Raw genomic sequence first — 14273 nt, 5'->3', positions numbered from 1 at the left:
CTCCTCCTTCTCTCTTTCTCTCTCTCTCTCTCTCTCTCTCTCTCTCTCTCTCAGCAATCAAATAGTACATTCAAATGGGGAAATTTGATAAATGGGACATTTACCAATGTGTATGCAAGGTCCCTCTGTCCTGGTGATAAGTGAGTTACCAGGCTGAGAGGGGAGGACAGGGTCTTTTGATCAGGATCACGTGGAAAGCAGACCCCCAGTGCAAGGTTCTGGGATTCACAACCACCTACCAAGGATGTTGGCAAACACCTCACTCTCACCCTCCTTCTCATTAGACGGCATGGAAGTAAAACTAGAGGACAAAGGACCCTCTGATAGGATCCATTTGTTCCATCCTCTTGGTCTAGAAAGCAGGGTGGAAAATAATGGGAAGAAGAAACTAAAACATATGCTAGAAACCTACCTGAAGCCTGCTCATCAAAATGTTCATTAGGTATATTTGAAGGCATGCCAAGACTTGTGGATCTCCTTCAAAATTTATGTCTTAATAGTATTAAAATATGCTATCATCTTATTATCTGTATAAAAAGGGAAACAATAAAAGTATTTTAGTTTTGAAAACAAAGAGTAAAGAACTGAAAACAGCATTTTTATTTTCAGTCATTATTACCATAATATAAATTATTATTTCAATAAGTGATTTTATAAGTTTAAAAAACACCTATGGAACAGTCACACAAGATATCTTCAACTCTGAAGAATTAAATAATAAATAAACACAATTGGTCCATAATTTGAGATACACGTGTCTTATGTGTTTGTCTTGAAAGATTTTGTTTGTGAGTACGACATTGTTGTTATATATAGTTAACAAGCTACTGGATCACTTAATTCCTTGGCCTGATGCCACCAAATGAGCCTTTCATTTACATTTTAGTACAATTTCAGATTTGATTTTTTATATTTTCCTAATATTTACGATAATACCTGTAATATGTAAAGTTAAGTCAACAATGATGGCACTTCTGTGGGTAACAATATTAGATGCCTCTACTCCTTTTTTATTATATGACTATTTTGAATAATGATATTGTTCTGCATGTCAATAAAATGCCTGTAACAATATGTACATGTAAATTTGTGGGTTGTTGTTTTTTTCCCAGCACCCCAAAGCCGTAGGTCTGGAATCACTTGCCATTATTTTAGCTCAGTTAGTGAGCTTGAACATGGGGATATCATACGATGACGTCAAGAAATGCCATTGCCCAGGAACTATCTGTATAATGAACCCAGAAGCAATGTAAGAGACTTAACCTTTATACTCCATACATATATGAACATATATATATATAGTTTATATTAAGATATTTTTGTGTATGTAATTTAAGAAAATTTAAGCTGTTAGAATAAATATTAACGATTGACTATCAATTGTGACTAAAGACTGCAGACATATTCCAGAGCCCATACTGCATATCTGTCTCAATATTTTATATAAATCAAATGCCACACATGCTTTCTCATAGGTGAGCGAACTCTACATCTATTACTTTAAGTGATAACTTAGGTTTGCAATGACAACACAAGAAGTTTTTGTTAGTGTGACCATCTGCAGGCGGCTCCTTTATCTGCTCTGACTCCACCTGAAGTCTTAGCTTCTACTGACTCCAGAGATGCTGCATCCAGCTTTGTCACAGAGAACACCTTGTGTAGTCACCTTGTGGTGCTTCAAGACCTAGGGGATGTGTTTGCTTTTATCACCATTCTTCTTAGAATTCATAAGGAAATTTATAGAAGTAAGACCAGAGAGCGAGGGGATTAAAGGGGAGCCTCCTTGAGGCCAGCTTATGCAACTTAGTGAGACTGTCTGAAAAAAAAAATAAATTACTTAATTGAAAGGGTTAGGGGTGTAGCTAAGTGGGTTCAATATCCAGTACTGGGGGGGTGGGGGGGGGACAATGAAACTAAAGCTGTTCCTTATACATTCAGTATCATGGAGTCTCTGTCAAGTATCAGCTACTTGCAAGGTGGATCTATAATTGTGTTACAGCTCCTGGTGGGCTACCAGGTTTTTATAGAGTGAAGCTTGCACCCAGGAGATGACAGGTGACCATGCCACTGAAGGTAAACATTTTCACCATCAATTGGTATTCTCAGATACAAGATTATAAGACCAAGGGCATGTGGTATATCTGGAAGCAAGTAGAGACGGTCCAAATGGCACAAAGAAATACCATGAATGAGGGCCCCAGGTCTTCATGTCACCTACATTGATTGCACCAATATTTGTTAATCACTTTATACCGATAGCCTCATAGGAGCTCTCTAAAATTGGTTGATGAAGAGCAAAACACCTCTGTCTTCTTTCAGTATATCAGTTGTGGAATTTTAAAAATCAGTTTTACATATTGTAGTCCAGTTAGGGTTAGACCTAAAGACAGCGGGAGACGGTAAAGGGCCCAGTGAGCACATTTGCAAACACTGTCTACCTCTGTGGAAGAGAAGCGATGGAGACTGGGACTGGGAAAGATTCCTCTGCCATGGCCAATGACTTGGGTGTTTGGTCAAGGATCTGTAGACTCTAACACTGGACAAGTGGGGAAAGGAGCATGAACTGTATTCAGAGTGGGCACAAAGTACAGTTGGCCCCCTGTGTGCCACATTCACACTCAACCAACCATGGATCAAAGATATTTGAAAAAATATCTGAACATGTGCAGACGACTTTTTTCTTGTCGCGGTTCCCTAAGCAATGCAATGTAACGACTGTTTACCTAGCATTGACATTGCTTGAGGTATTATAAGTCATCTAGAGATGAATTAAGGAATATGGGAGGATGAGATAGGTGATGTGTAAATATTAGGACATGCTGCACAAGAACCTTGAGCATTTGAGGATTTGGGTATCTGTCAGGGATTCTGGCACGAACACCCCCTGTGGAGACCAAGGGGCTACTGTACGCAGATGTTTAGATCCGATTTTCAATTCCCAAGTATTTATTTTTAGAAGCAGCTCTCCATCAATGAACGTCAACCAGCTTCTACCCCAGGTCACCTATAAAACAAGTCCCAAAATGAAAAGCACGTACTCCCTCCTCGGGGCGACCTCCAGTGGCTTCAGGGGGACACTGGCGTGCCAGGTCAATAACACACCCTGGCATGGCATTTTCTGTCTTTCTTCATCCTTGATCCATTATTTCTTCTTGCTAGGATCAACTCCCAAATACATTGTTTTTTTTTTTTTCTGGCTAATCTAAACAGACAACATCTTATATCATTTGTGTTCGTAATGTCAAGCAATACTCGTTTCATTTTTATCTGCCATTGTCCAAATTGTCATTTCATGCAACGGCAATGGTGATTCATAGCTTGTGATGCTGTTGCAATGATCCTGATAGTTAGGATGGTGAAGAAATGATAGAAAGGATCAGGAGATCTTAAATGCAGGTACTCCTTTGGATCCCCCACACCCTCCTGAATATCGTCAAGCCATCTTTTTTGTTGTTGTTCTTTTTAGTTCTACATGACGATAGAATGTATTTTGACATATTACACATACATGGAGTATAACTTCCCATTCTTGTGGTCGTACATGATGTAGAGTGACACTGGTCATATATTCATATATGAACATGGAAAAGTGATGTCGGATTCATTCTACTGTCTTTCCCATTCCCATCTCTCCTTCCCTTCCTCCCCATCCAATCTGGTGAACCTCCACTCCTCTCCACAACCCCCACCTATTGTGATTCAGCATCTGTATATCAGAAAGATCATTCAGCCTTTGGTTTGGGGGGATTGGTTTATTTCACTTAGTATGCTGCCAGTTCCATTCATTTACCAGCAAATGCTATGATTTCATTCTTCTTTATGGATGACTAATATTCCATTGTGTATATATACCACATTTTCTTTAGATTGCTTATATAGTTTTAGCTACTGTGAATTTAGCTGCTATGAACATTGATATGGCCACATCACTATAGTATGCTGATTTGAAGTTCTTTGGGTATATGCCAAGGAGTGGGATAACTGGGTCAAATGGTGATTCCATTCCTAGTTTTTTTGAGGAATCTCTATACTGCTTTCCTGAGTGGTTGCACCAATTTGCAGTCCCACCAGCAATGCATGAGTGTACCTTTTCCCCCATTCCTCACCAATATTTATTGTTACTTGTATTCTTGATAACTGCAATTCTGACTAGAGTGAGATGAAATCTCAGTATAGTATTAATTTGCATTTCTCTCATTGCTAGAGATGTTGAACATTTTTTCATATATTTTTTGACCAGTTGTCTGTTCAGCCCCTTAGCCCATTTATTGATTGGGCAATTTGGTTTTGGGGGGGTTAGGCTTTTTGAGTTCTTTTTATATCCTGGAGATTAATGCTTTATCTGGGGTGTAGATGGCAAAGATTTTTCTCCTGTTCTGTAGGCTGTTTCTTTATGCTCTTGATTGTTTGCTTTTCTGTGAGGAAGTTTGGGGTTTGATACCATCCCATTTGTTGATTTTTCAATTTAGTCCTGTGCTATAGGAGTCTGGTTGATCACAATCTTTTAAAATAATATTAATATTCTGAAAATTACCAAAAATCATAAATTACTCAGGATCTGTTATTTACAACAGATAGTTCCAATCATGCACACATTTGTTTTTTAAAAAATAATCGTGGAGTTTTACTCTGTGCTAGTAAAGGAAACAATTAGAGCTCCTGAAGCTGAAAAAACGGTCTGAGAAGTCAATCAAGGTCCTTAGAAATATCTCTGTGTAAATTTTGAAAAGATATCTGAAATAGATGAGAAGGAACCATGCATACATATTGAGAAAGTTTCCAAGGCAGAAGAAATCATTAAATATTTGGCAGAGGGGACAGTCAAGAAGGTCACTTAGCTGAGCAAAGGAGATGAGGTGGATGAGGAGCATGACCTTGGAGAAGGCATTGGTGATTAGGTCACATAGGTCGTGCTCTGAATGACTGAGGTGGGTTTAAACAGAGAAGAGATGTGACATTATCAGTGTTTTAGGGAGAATGCTTGATTCGGATTTTGAGAGAAAAATACAAAGGACAAAACCTGAAGTGCTTGGTCATCGAGGGGGCTATTTATTGCATGAACTAGTACTGAGATGGTGAAGGCTGGGCAGAGGTGGCTGGACATAGTTAGTGGATAGATTTGACAACATTGGGTTAGTGAGAAATAGAAGGGCCTCGAGATTTTGTCCTGGGTATTTTTTCTTTTTTGAGTTTGGAAATATTAACAGTAGAACCAATGGGCAGACACGGTCTTAGTACTTTACAGGTACTGGAGTCTCACAAGTCTATGACACAAATGAACCTTTATCTCCATATTGCAAAGAGGAAACTGGAAAAAATATGCATATAATTTAAAGACCTTTCACAAGGACATACAACCTGTAAGTGGCAGAACCAAGATTTTAATCCACACGGTTGGATTGGGCACAGTTTACATGTTCCGAAGCACCATGCCATCCTTTGTAAGCAGTATGTTTTTACGCAAGAAGCATTTAGAATTTAGGTCATTTAAACTTAAGGTGCCTGTGAGCTAGACTCAAGAAGAAACACCAAGTAAAGAATCAGATATTGGCCTCTGGGATTTAGGTGGTAAGTTTGTGTTAGAGGAACAAGATCTGAGCTGTCAGATGTAGGTTTTATTTGACACTGTGGAGCTGAACAAAATGATGGATGACAAAGTATAGATGAAAGGAACACGTTTGTTACTGTTGTTAGTACAGGGCTATTTCAACACTTAAACGTCACGAGAGGGACGGGAACAAGCGAAAGGGAGCTGGGGCCGTTTGTAAGGTAGAAGATAAAAGGATGTAACAGATAAGTGTAATAGAAGAAGCCATCACTTTTTACTGATCCCTTATTCCTACTAGAAGATCTCTAAGTTCTTGCACAGTTGACTTCCCAAAGTCTTTGCTTTCTTTGAGCATTGAGTCGGTCGTGGAATGCTAATTAAGTGCCTTTATTCTGAGGGTAGGCAGTTTATGAAAACTGCTTGCACCAACATTTGAAGTTCCATGTGTTCTCAGTCATTCCAGTGGTGTGAAGATCTTCAGTAACTGCAGTATGGAAGATTTCGCACATTTTATTTCAAAGCAAAAGTCCGAGTGTCTTCAGAATCATCCACGCTTAGAGCCGTCTTACAAGCAGGCGGCGGTGTGTGGGAATAAGGTTGTGGAGCAAGGAGAAGCCTGTGACTGTGGAACTGAACAGGTCAGGACTAACGTGGAGAGCTATATTCCAGAATTGCCTCAGAAACTGTGAATTAATTTTTATAATGCTGTACTGTCATTTCCCTCCATGGACCACCCTCCTTCTTCTCCATGAGTGAAACTATATGTTGCTTTATAGGTCCATTGATTTGTAGACTATCCATAAAGTGATCTAACTTTTTAAATTCTAGCTTTATTGAGGCATAGTTGACAATGAAGCAATTGTAGATATTTGGTGTACACAAATCCTGATGATTTGATGTGTGTACACATTTTGTGATATTTACCTCTATCAAATTATATTAGTAATTATATTATATGCTGTATTATTAATATATTAATATATTTAATATATACATATATTAATTTCTGTCTCTGTATCTCTAGAGGTCTCTGTCTCTCTGTCTGTCTGTCTCTCTCTCTCTCCATCTTAGATTAAACTGCCAGAGTTAGAGGGAAGTTGGAAGGGTAGAGATAAAGTCAGGATAAAGTGAAGTAAATGAGATGAAAACTTGAAGTGAAACTCAAGAGTGAGCTTTGGGAACACTCCCAGTAGGTGGTAATGAACAAGGGGGAATCAGGAAGATGTGAATTTTTTCTGTTTGCCAACATATTAAGCATCTATTATTAAAATGTCCACCCAATAAATAAAAATTGGAAGATGCCCGAGAGCATTTGATTTGCCTTTCAGGAGTGTGCGGCAAACAAGCCTGTATGCTGCGAACACAGCACATGTTCTCTGACCGCTGATTCAGAATGTGCCTCGGGACCCTGCTGTAGTGAATGTAAAGTAAGAATTTTTTAAAAAAGTTTTCTATGTGACTTAGATAATGACAAGCATTATTCTGTATAATGCTTGTATATTCACATTCTGCTTTATTCAATATAACTTACTTCACCCCCTCAGTTTTCCAAAAAAGGACATGTCTGCCGGTCTGCCGCCAATGAATGTGATCTCACTGAATACTGCAATGGCTCATCTCAAGTATGTCAAGAAAATGTCTTTATCATAGATGGGCATCCCTGTAGCGAAAATAAGTGGATCTGCATCGGGGGAGTGTGTAGAAGTGGGGATAAACAATGTGAAGATCTATTTGGCCAAGGTATTTATAATAATTTTATTTTCCATATATGTGTTTTTCTGGACACTAAAAAACAAAGTAGCTGTCTGTGGTGGTGTACACCTATAATCCTCGTGACTCAGGAGCCTGAGGCAGGAGGATTGCAAGTTTGAGGGCAGCCTCAGCAACTTAATGAAACCCTCAGCAACTCAGAGAGACCCTGTCACAAAATTTTTAAAAATAAAGACTGGGGGATGTAGCTCAATGGTAAAGTAACCCTGGGTTCGATTCCCAGTACTGCATCCCCCATCCAAAAAAGGAAAGAAAAAGAAGTAGATGTTAAGCTTTACTTGTAATCAAAATTGAATAGATTGAATAAGAATAAAAATTAAATGCACTGATTGCAACCTAGCAAATATCACACTATTTTCATTAACAAAACAGGTATGTATTGAGTAATGCAACATTGAGAGAAAAACTTATGAAAAGTATATGCTGTGGAAATACCATCTAAGTGAATATTTTTTTAAAAATACACATGTGAGAAAATTGTGCCAAAGTTTAAGAATTTGGGTTGCCTTCCACAGTAGAGACCATGGATATAAGCAAATGGGAAAAGGGGAAGAAAATTTTAAAGTGGATCTTCAGAAGATTAGTGATGATAGTCTGCCAAAAATTGAAAAATTGCGATTAAATATCTATGAACTGTAGAGAACTATGGCAGTATCTTAGTAAGACTATTTTTTAAACAGACATCATCAAAACAGAAGAAAAGGTAGCAGACCTCTGTCTCTGCAATGGTTGATAAGTTTGAGTTAGACAAAGCTTCCTGAGGTAAGAACAACTATCAAAATGGAAAAAGAAACTTAAAATTTTATTTGGAAGAGTTGCCGAGCTACCAAGGCCAGGAGACGGGTGCCCGGAGAGGTGAGGTCAGCCCTTGAAGCATTGCTACTGTGAAACTGACGGCTGAGAGAAGAAGTAGGTGAGGAAACCCTCAGCCCTTGTAAGCTGGGCAGCTGGCAACCTGGACAGAGCTTCCCGCAGTCTCAGGGAGCTGGGAGGAGCAAAGTTCCAGTTTAGCCTGTGGCAAGGGACACGAGCTCTTGTGGATGCCCTGCGTTTTCCATGGGGACCCACTGAGGACTTGACCTTGGCAAAATGTGGCTGGGAAGCGGTCAGCCACAGGAAGATGGAAGCCCACCTTTGTGCTAACACCCTTCTCATTGGATCCACTTGTATCCTGAATACTGGCTGGAAGCAAAGCGCAGACCCTAGCTGGAGATACGTCACCCTTGATGTCCCCAAATCACTGCATGTCAAAATAGGAACTACAGAAGAGGGTGACACAACAGACAACAGAAGCAAGGGGAGTGAGGGTGTGAGAATGGGGAAAACTGTGCAAGAAAATACAGGCAAAAAAAAAAAAAGAGAATGAAAAGTTGGGTGTGATCCAGAGAGATGGATGCTGCGAAGCATAGCATATGGGAATTTTTTGAAAAAACGAAAATATGATGAAGTACAAATATCTAGAACTGAAATTAAGAGCTCAGCTAGATCTGATGGCTCCATGATGTCTATCTCTGTCCAAAGATCTTGTTGTTCACAGAAAACACATGCCATTTTATCTGCCAGTGTGGAAAATTAAGTAAATAATAAAAAATAAAAGTAGGAACATGATGAGTTCTCTCGCAGATTAATCGTACTGGAGTGGCATGACCGAAGAGTAGATTATAAGTCTGAAGAAAATCTGCACATCGTGGCTCACAGAAAACAAGGAAGGGCAAACTCAGAAAAGTTCCTGAAAGGCCTGGAGGTGCGAGGGCCTGGTGGAGCGCTTGTGCAGCATGTGTCAGACTCTGGGAAGGACTCACAGCAGAGCGAGAAAACAAGTTGTGAAAACGTGATGACAAAGAGACGAACGCACGTGTTATGGAGACCCAGATGGAGAAAGGTAAGAGAATGGGCCATCCCTACAACCCATTCAAGAAAAGCTCGAGACGGAAAAGAAAGAAGAATGACTTGAAAGGTGCCTGAATCAAATGACGTTTGACCTTACAAATAGGAAAATAAAAATAAGAATGAAAAGACTGGCTTTAGGATAGAAATGATCAGTGGCCAAAGTGTTGGGTAGTGTTGGACTGACATAAGTAAATACCCATGTCACAACCTGAACCTAGCATAAGGCAGGAGACTAAGCACCATAAAAACATCTGATGCACCCCAAAGAGGGCTAGAACAGCGTGGGGGAACTAGATTAGGAAAATAAACAAAGACTGAGGAGGTTCATTTACATTTAAATATTTCACAATTATATTAATTCTAAAACTTGTGTTAAGACTTAGTCTTAGGGAAAAGATGTGGCATATAGGGAGAGATGCAACCAGGAGAAGATAACTAGGTAGAAAATGCAAGCGCCATTGAACTGGTGGGCGTCGTAAAGGTATTGGCACCCAAGAGAGCCCGTGACAACCAATGGATCCGATTTCCACCGAAGAGGAACCTCACGAGTAAGAGGTCACAATAGCCAACCATTTATCTTCCTAGGAACATTTGAAGATTCTGGAAATTGAAGATTGGGCCAAACTAAGACAGAGATCCTCTAATGGGGGCGAGGGTGGGGGCGGATAGAAGAGTTTTCGCAGCAGGAATTGCAGGGGGACTCTCAAGACCATGGATTATGTTTCCACAGAGCACGCGTGGAGTTCTGAAGCAGCTCCGAAACTGGTCAGGCCAGTCAAAAACATTAGAAAGGCGTTTAAAATTTCCCTACAGTCTCCAGAGGATGAACAAAGGCTAAAAGGGAGAGAAATCTTGCCTCTCATAAATCCTAGTCCTTCTCTAAAATCTTGTGTTGTATTTAGAAGGGTCTCTGTCAGTAGGCTAGGAAGCTATTCATTATTTTTTCTTTTTTAAAATGTCTTTATAAGACATTACAGTTATATATATATAGTGGTGGGGGTTCATTGTGACATAATCATACATGCATGGAACATAACTCGCTCCCTTTCAGTCCCCAGCACTTCCTCTTGTCCTCACCCCCTCCTTCCCCCTATGTCCCTTCTTGTACTCTACTGGCCTTCTTGTATTTTTTTATTTTTTAATTGGTGTTTATAGATAGGCATAAAGATGGAATTCACTGTGGGACACTTATACGTGCACAGCATAATTTTGTCAACTTCATTCCACGATCCTCCCTTTTCTGCCCCTCCTCCCTCCCCTTCAATCCCCTTACTCTACTCCGCCGATCTCCCCCCTCTTTTTATTTGAACTGCCTACCCCCTTTCATTGCTCTAGCTTCTGCCTGTGAGAGAAACATTTGACCCTCAACTTTCCGAGCCTGACCTATTCCAGTTAGCGTTTTAGTCTCCATCTCCATTTACCAGAAATGCCATAATTTCAATCTTCTTTTTTTGCTGAGTAAAACTCCATTGCGTATGAATACCACACTCATTTGTTGACAGGCACCGGGGCTGGTTCCGTAACTTGGCTTTGGTGAATGGGACTCCTGTAACCATTGATGCACCTGTATCACTTTAGAATGCTGAGTTTAGTTTTTGGATACATACTAAGAAGTGGGATAGCTGGGTTATAGGGTGGTTCTATTCTTAGTGATTTGATGAATCTTCATACAGCTGTCCAGACGGGTTGCACTAACTTGCAGTCTCACCAATAATGTATGAGTTCATGTTGTCTCCTACATCCTCACCAGCATTTATCATCATTTGCTTTCTTGCTAATTGTCATTCTAGCTGGAGTGAGATGAAAGATCAGTGTAGTTTTGATTTACGTTCCCCTAATTGCTAGAGATGTTGAGCATCTTTTCATCTATTTGTTGGCAGTTTGCATTTCTTAATGTGTATTTATTTCTTCTTATTTTTTATTTTTAAGAAATGACTCATTTGCCCTTTTGTTGATAGGGTTATTTGCTTTTTGGTACTCGTTTTTGGAGTTCTTTACATATTCTGGATATTAATTCCCTGTTGGAGGAGTAGCTGGCGAAGATTTGCTCCTCTTCTGTTTGCTGTCTATTTATGTTTTTCTTACCTTTGCTGTGCAGAAGCTTTTTAATTTGATGCCATTCCACTGAATTCTTGGTGTTGTTTCCTGAACTTTAGGAGTTCTGTCGAGGGAGTCATTGCCTGCACTTGTATTTGGAGTGTTGACCCTCTGTTTTCCTCTAGCAATTGCAAAGTTTCTGATTGAATTCCTAGGCCTCTGAACCACTTGGAGTTGACTTTTTGTGCAGGGTGAGAGAAAGGGATCTGGTTTCATTCTTCTATATTTGGATTTCCAATTGTTCAGCACCATTTGTTTAAACGGCTTTTGACACCTTTGTCAAGATGTCTGTGCGGGTTTATCTCTGTGCCTTCTGTTCTGCTCTGTTCCATTGGTCCGCATGTCTGTCTTTATGTCAGTACCTTGCAGTGTTTGTTACTACCACCTCTGTAGTATAATTTGAACTAGGTATTGTGGGGCTTCTGGCATTGTTGTTTTTACTCAGAATTGCTTTGACTATTCTGGATCTCTTATTCTTCCACTGAATTTTAGGAATGTTTTTCTAGTTCTTTGAAGAATGTCATTGGTATTTTCATGGGAATTGCATTAAATCTGTAGATTGCTTTTGGTAATAGGATCATTTTAGTGATATTCATTCTACCTATCCAAGGACCTGGGAGATCTTTCTGTCTTCTAACATCTTCCTCAATTTCTTTCTTCAGTGTTCTATAATTTTCATTGTAGAGGTCTTTAACCTCCTTGATTAGATTTATTTCTATATTTATTGTTGTGGTGGAGTTAGGGGTAGATGAGTGTGTGTCTTTTGAGGCTATTGCGCATGAAATTATTTTCCTGATTTCATTTTCAGGGGGTTTGTTGTGTATAGAAGAAAAATATTCATTTTTATATACTGATTTTGTATCCTGTTGCTCTGTGAATATTTTCTTATCAGCTCTGGAACTCTCTTCCAGTGGAGCTTTTAGTATATTTTAAATATAGGGCTAAATCATCTGCAATCGGTGATAATTCTTCTTTGTATCCCTTTTATATCCTGGTTTTAATATAAGGTGTCCCCCCCCCAAATCTCCTGTGTTACTGAAGGAATATTCAGAGGTAAAATGGTTGAATTATGAGAGCTGTAAGCTAATTGGCCTGTCCTTATTTGAATGAACTAGGTGGTCATTGAAGGCAGGTGAAGCATGACTGGAGGAGGTACATCACTGGAGCCATATCCTGAAACGGTTCACCTTCCCTGTGGCCTGGCCCCACCCTTCTCTCTCTCTCTCTCTCTCTCTCTCTCTCTCTCTCTCTCTCTCTCTCTCNTCTCTCTCTCTCTCTCTCTCTCTCTCTCTCTCTCTCTCTCTCTCTCTCTCTCCTTTCTGAACCCGCCATGAGCGGAGCAGCTCTCCTCTGCGGGGCGCTTTTACCCATGATGCCTGCCTCACCTTGGGCCCAGAGTAATGAGTTGGACTGAAACCTCAGAAACTGTGAGCCCCAAATAAACTTTTCCTCTTAAGTTGTTCTTGTAAGGTATTTTGATCACAGCAATGCTAAAAATGTATCTTAAACAACTATCTTGCCTAATAGCTCAAACTAAAATTTCAGGTACTATTCTGAATAGGAGTGGTGAGAGTAGACATCTTGACTCATTCCCGATTTTAGAGGAAATGCTCTCGATTTTCCACCATTTGCTAGGATGTTGGCTTTGGGTTTGTCATAAATAGCCCCGATGATGGGGAGATAAATTTCGTGGTTTCTTCGGTGTTTTTATTGTGAATGGATGCTGAATTTTGTCAAAAAAAACTTTTTTTCCCTTCTGTTGAGATGATCTTGTGATTTTTGTCCTTAATTCTATTTGTATGTTGAATTACATTTATTGATTTATGTATACGAACTCATCTTTGCATCCCTGGAATGAAACAAACTTAAGCATGACGTATGGTCTTCTTCATATGTTTTTTAATACAATTTGCTAATATTTTATTAAGGATTTTTGCATCTATGTTCAATAGAGATATTGGTCTGTGGTTTTCTTTACTTACATATCCTTATCTGGTTTTGGTATCAAGTTGATACTGACTTTGAGGAATGAATTTGGAAGTGTTCTACCCCTTTATATTTCATGGAGTGATTTGGGGATCATTGGTTATTAGGCTTTAAAGGTCTGGTAGAATTCAGCTGAGAATCCGTCTGGTCTCCGTGTTTCCTTTGTTGGAAGGCTTTGTATTACTGCTTCAATCTCGTGGCTTGTTGTTGGTCTGTTCAGGTTTTCTATATCCTCTTGGTTCAATGTTGGTATGTCTATGTGTTTAGAAATGGATCCATTTCTTCTGGATTTTCCAATTTATTGGAATATATGTTTTCAAAATAGTCCCTAATGATCTTTCTGCATTTTTTTTTGTTAGCTTAGCTAATGGTTTACCAATATTTTTTATCTTTTCAAAGAACCAACTCTTTGTAACATTGATTCTTTGTTTTGTTTTTTTATTCTCTGTTTTGTTAATTTCAGCTTTGATCTTAATTACGTCCTTCTTTGTACTTATTTTGTTTTGTTTTTGTTTTTCTAGAACCTTGAGATGCATTATTAGGTTGTTTGGGGTCTTTCTGATTTTTTTTAAATGTAGGCACTCGTAACTATAAAATTTCCTTTTAGAGCCCTCTTCATAATGACACCAAGATTCTGATATGTTCTATTTCTTGTTTTAGTCAGCTTTTTCATTGCTTTTACCTGATAAGAACAATTTTAGAGAAGGGAAATTTTATTTAGAGCTCAGTTTCTGAGATCTCTCCATAGATGACCAACTCCATTTGTCTGTGCCCGGTGGAAGGGTGTGGCAGAGGAAAAGAGCTCAAAATATGACAAAATAGAGAAAGAGACTAAATTTGACTTACTAGGAACAAAATATAAACCCCAAAGACATGCCTCTAGCCATGTCCTATCTGCCTAAAGGTACCAACCAACCAATCCATTCAAATGGATTAATGCACTGATTAGATTAAGTCTCTCATAACCCAATCATTTCACCTC

At 39.2% G+C, this 14273-nt stretch overlaps 1 protein-coding gene across 1 annotated transcript in view; it reads left to right on the top strand.

The window, feature by feature from the left end:
• The window catches only part of Adam2 (ADAM metallopeptidase domain 2), a 59303-nt gene that overhangs the window by 24571 nt on the left and 20459 nt on the right, over nt 1-14273 (top strand). Inside the window, exons 11-14 of the mRNA XM_048801467.1 lie at nt 1113-1249; nt 6003-6186; nt 6880-6975; nt 7093-7288. Coding sequence (XP_048657424.1) covers nt 1113-1249; nt 6003-6186; nt 6880-6975; nt 7093-7288 — 613 coding nt within the window. The remainder of the gene's footprint in view (nt 1-1112; nt 1250-6002; nt 6187-6879; nt 6976-7092; nt 7289-14273) is intronic.

This window comes from Marmota marmota, unplaced genomic scaffold (genome assembly GCF_001458135.2).
Source record: "Marmota marmota marmota unplaced genomic scaffold, marMar, whole genome shotgun sequence".
In the NCBI taxonomy this organism is placed as follows: Eukaryota; Metazoa; Chordata; class Mammalia; order Rodentia; family Sciuridae; genus Marmota; species Marmota marmota.
Note: the sequence above shows the minus strand (reverse complement) of the source record. Positions and strands in the feature narration are given on the sequence as shown.